Source organism: Chaetura pelagica, unplaced genomic scaffold (genome assembly GCF_000747805.2).
Source record: "Chaetura pelagica isolate M959 unplaced genomic scaffold, ChaPel_1.0 scaffold31, whole genome shotgun sequence".
Taxonomy (NCBI): Eukaryota; Metazoa; Chordata; class Aves; order Apodiformes; family Apodidae; genus Chaetura; species Chaetura pelagica.
The window spans coordinates 1,749,503-1,751,221 of record NW_009952481.1 but is presented as its reverse complement, the minus strand read 5'-3'; the positions used below and the strand labels follow the sequence as shown (position 1 = coordinate 1,751,221).

Below are 1,719 nucleotides of genomic sequence, written 5' to 3'. Positions count from 1 at the left end.
CAACCAAGCACCTGTGTTCATTGGGAAGAGATATTTTGAAGGATATTATTGTGAAGTACTTAAGAGTTCCCTTCCACCTTAGCTACAGCTCTAAAGGTGACAGTGAACAGGCAGATCCTTTAGATATTCTACCTTTTGAAACCGTTAAAACTACAAATGAAATAGCATGAGTTTATAGTACGTAAGATTTTTTACTTAACCATTTCTTGATGTTGTTAAAACAACTACACTTTTCAACAATGACTGCAGCCGAGGGATTTTCTTCTTTGTCTTCCCCGATGCCAGGTTAATTTCATGTATATCTTTATCATCTAGAAGAAAAACAGCCTCTTTTTCCTGTTGAAAGAAAAAAAAGCATTTCATTTTTTAAAATGTTATTTTGTACGTAGCCTTCAAAACAATACAGAGATTTAAAAAAAAATTAAAAATTAAAAATTAATAATTATTTCTCCTAGTTATTTAAATAATTACAAATAATTATTAAATCTCTTACATCTGCAATTACCATATTAACTGCATTCTATGACCTACGGGCATTACAGTACAACATCACACCTAGCATCAACTCACACAGACTGTGAATTTGGCACACAGGTTTCACAACTCATATCAAACTGATGTGACAATCAATCAGCATCACAAATCTCTTCAAAGCACCTCAAACGAACTACCTGCCAGGAAATATCACAACAAATTAAACACTACTTCTCCTGTCTTAATTCCATTAGATTTTTGCCAGCTATTTCAATAGAAGAAATTTACTTTAAACCATTATCTACTTAAACTCAAAAAAATGTATAAGAAGGGAAAAAAGCACCAAATTTTCTCAAAAAAGCTTAAGTAAGCATGACTTACAACAGATGCAGGATGAAATGGGAAAAAAACCCCTGCCCATGGTTTCCACCAATGCACTGTAAAAAAAGGTTCTGAAAAACTAGAACCATCAAAACAACAATCTCAAAAAAGAGTCAGATGTTTTTGGAGGGGGAAAAAAAAAAAGGCTCCTCTTTGTTTATCTGAGAAAGTCTTAAATCTGCAGCCTCAAGTCTCTAAGACAGAAAAGCCATTTATTTTAATAACTCTTAAGCTGGGTACTTTCAAATTAACTTCCTGAGGCATTTTATACCCCCCATAAACAGACGTGCAAAGCATTGAAGAAGTTTAAAACCTACTCTTTGCAGAATGGTATTTAAATAAAAGTTCCTTACACTTACCTGTCCAACCCATGAGATGCGAGGCCATGGTTTTCTTTGCTTGATACAAGTAGAGATAAGAACCTCTAGCTTCACCTTCATTCTTATTAATCTTCTAGGTAACCATTATAAAGAAAAGTTAAAACCGGCTTTTCCACGTATCTGTAAAAGAATGTGAAGAAGTGGAAAAACAAAAGGAGACAAGAAGGTTTTGTTATTTGCGGGATGGGAGCAGAAGATGGGAATCCAGACACGAAGCCCTTAACCAGAGCATCTCGCTGCTGAACACAAACAGAACGGGCGTTCACCTGCATTTCCGAACGAAAACGCCCCTCTCATTCCCGCAGCGCCCCGGGCCCCGCAGCTCAGCCGCGGAGCTGAGAAAAAGGAGCCACAAGGCAACAGCGCATCGCTAAGGAAAACAGACCGCACCTCCTCGGCGCAGGAGACCGGGAGCTGCAGCCCAAACAAACACCCGCGGGCCCCGGGCGCGGCGGGGCGGGACGAGGCCCGGCGGGCAGGGACA

General features: G+C 39.2%; 1 protein-coding gene across 1 annotated transcript in view; it reads right to left on the bottom strand.

The window, feature by feature from the left end:
- Nucleotides 1-1,295, bottom strand: part of LOC104398620 (chromosome unknown open reading frame, human C5orf42) — a 68,770-nt gene extending 67,475 nt beyond the window's left edge. Inside the window, exons 1-2 of the mRNA XM_010008753.1 lie at nt 1,215-1,295; nt 201-336 (exon numbers count right to left, since the gene is read on the bottom strand). Of these exons, the coding sequence (XP_010007055.1) occupies nt 201-336; nt 1,215-1,295 (217 nt within the window). The remainder of the gene's footprint in view (nt 1-200; nt 337-1,214) is intronic.
- Nucleotides 1,296-1,719: the final 424 nt, after the last annotated feature.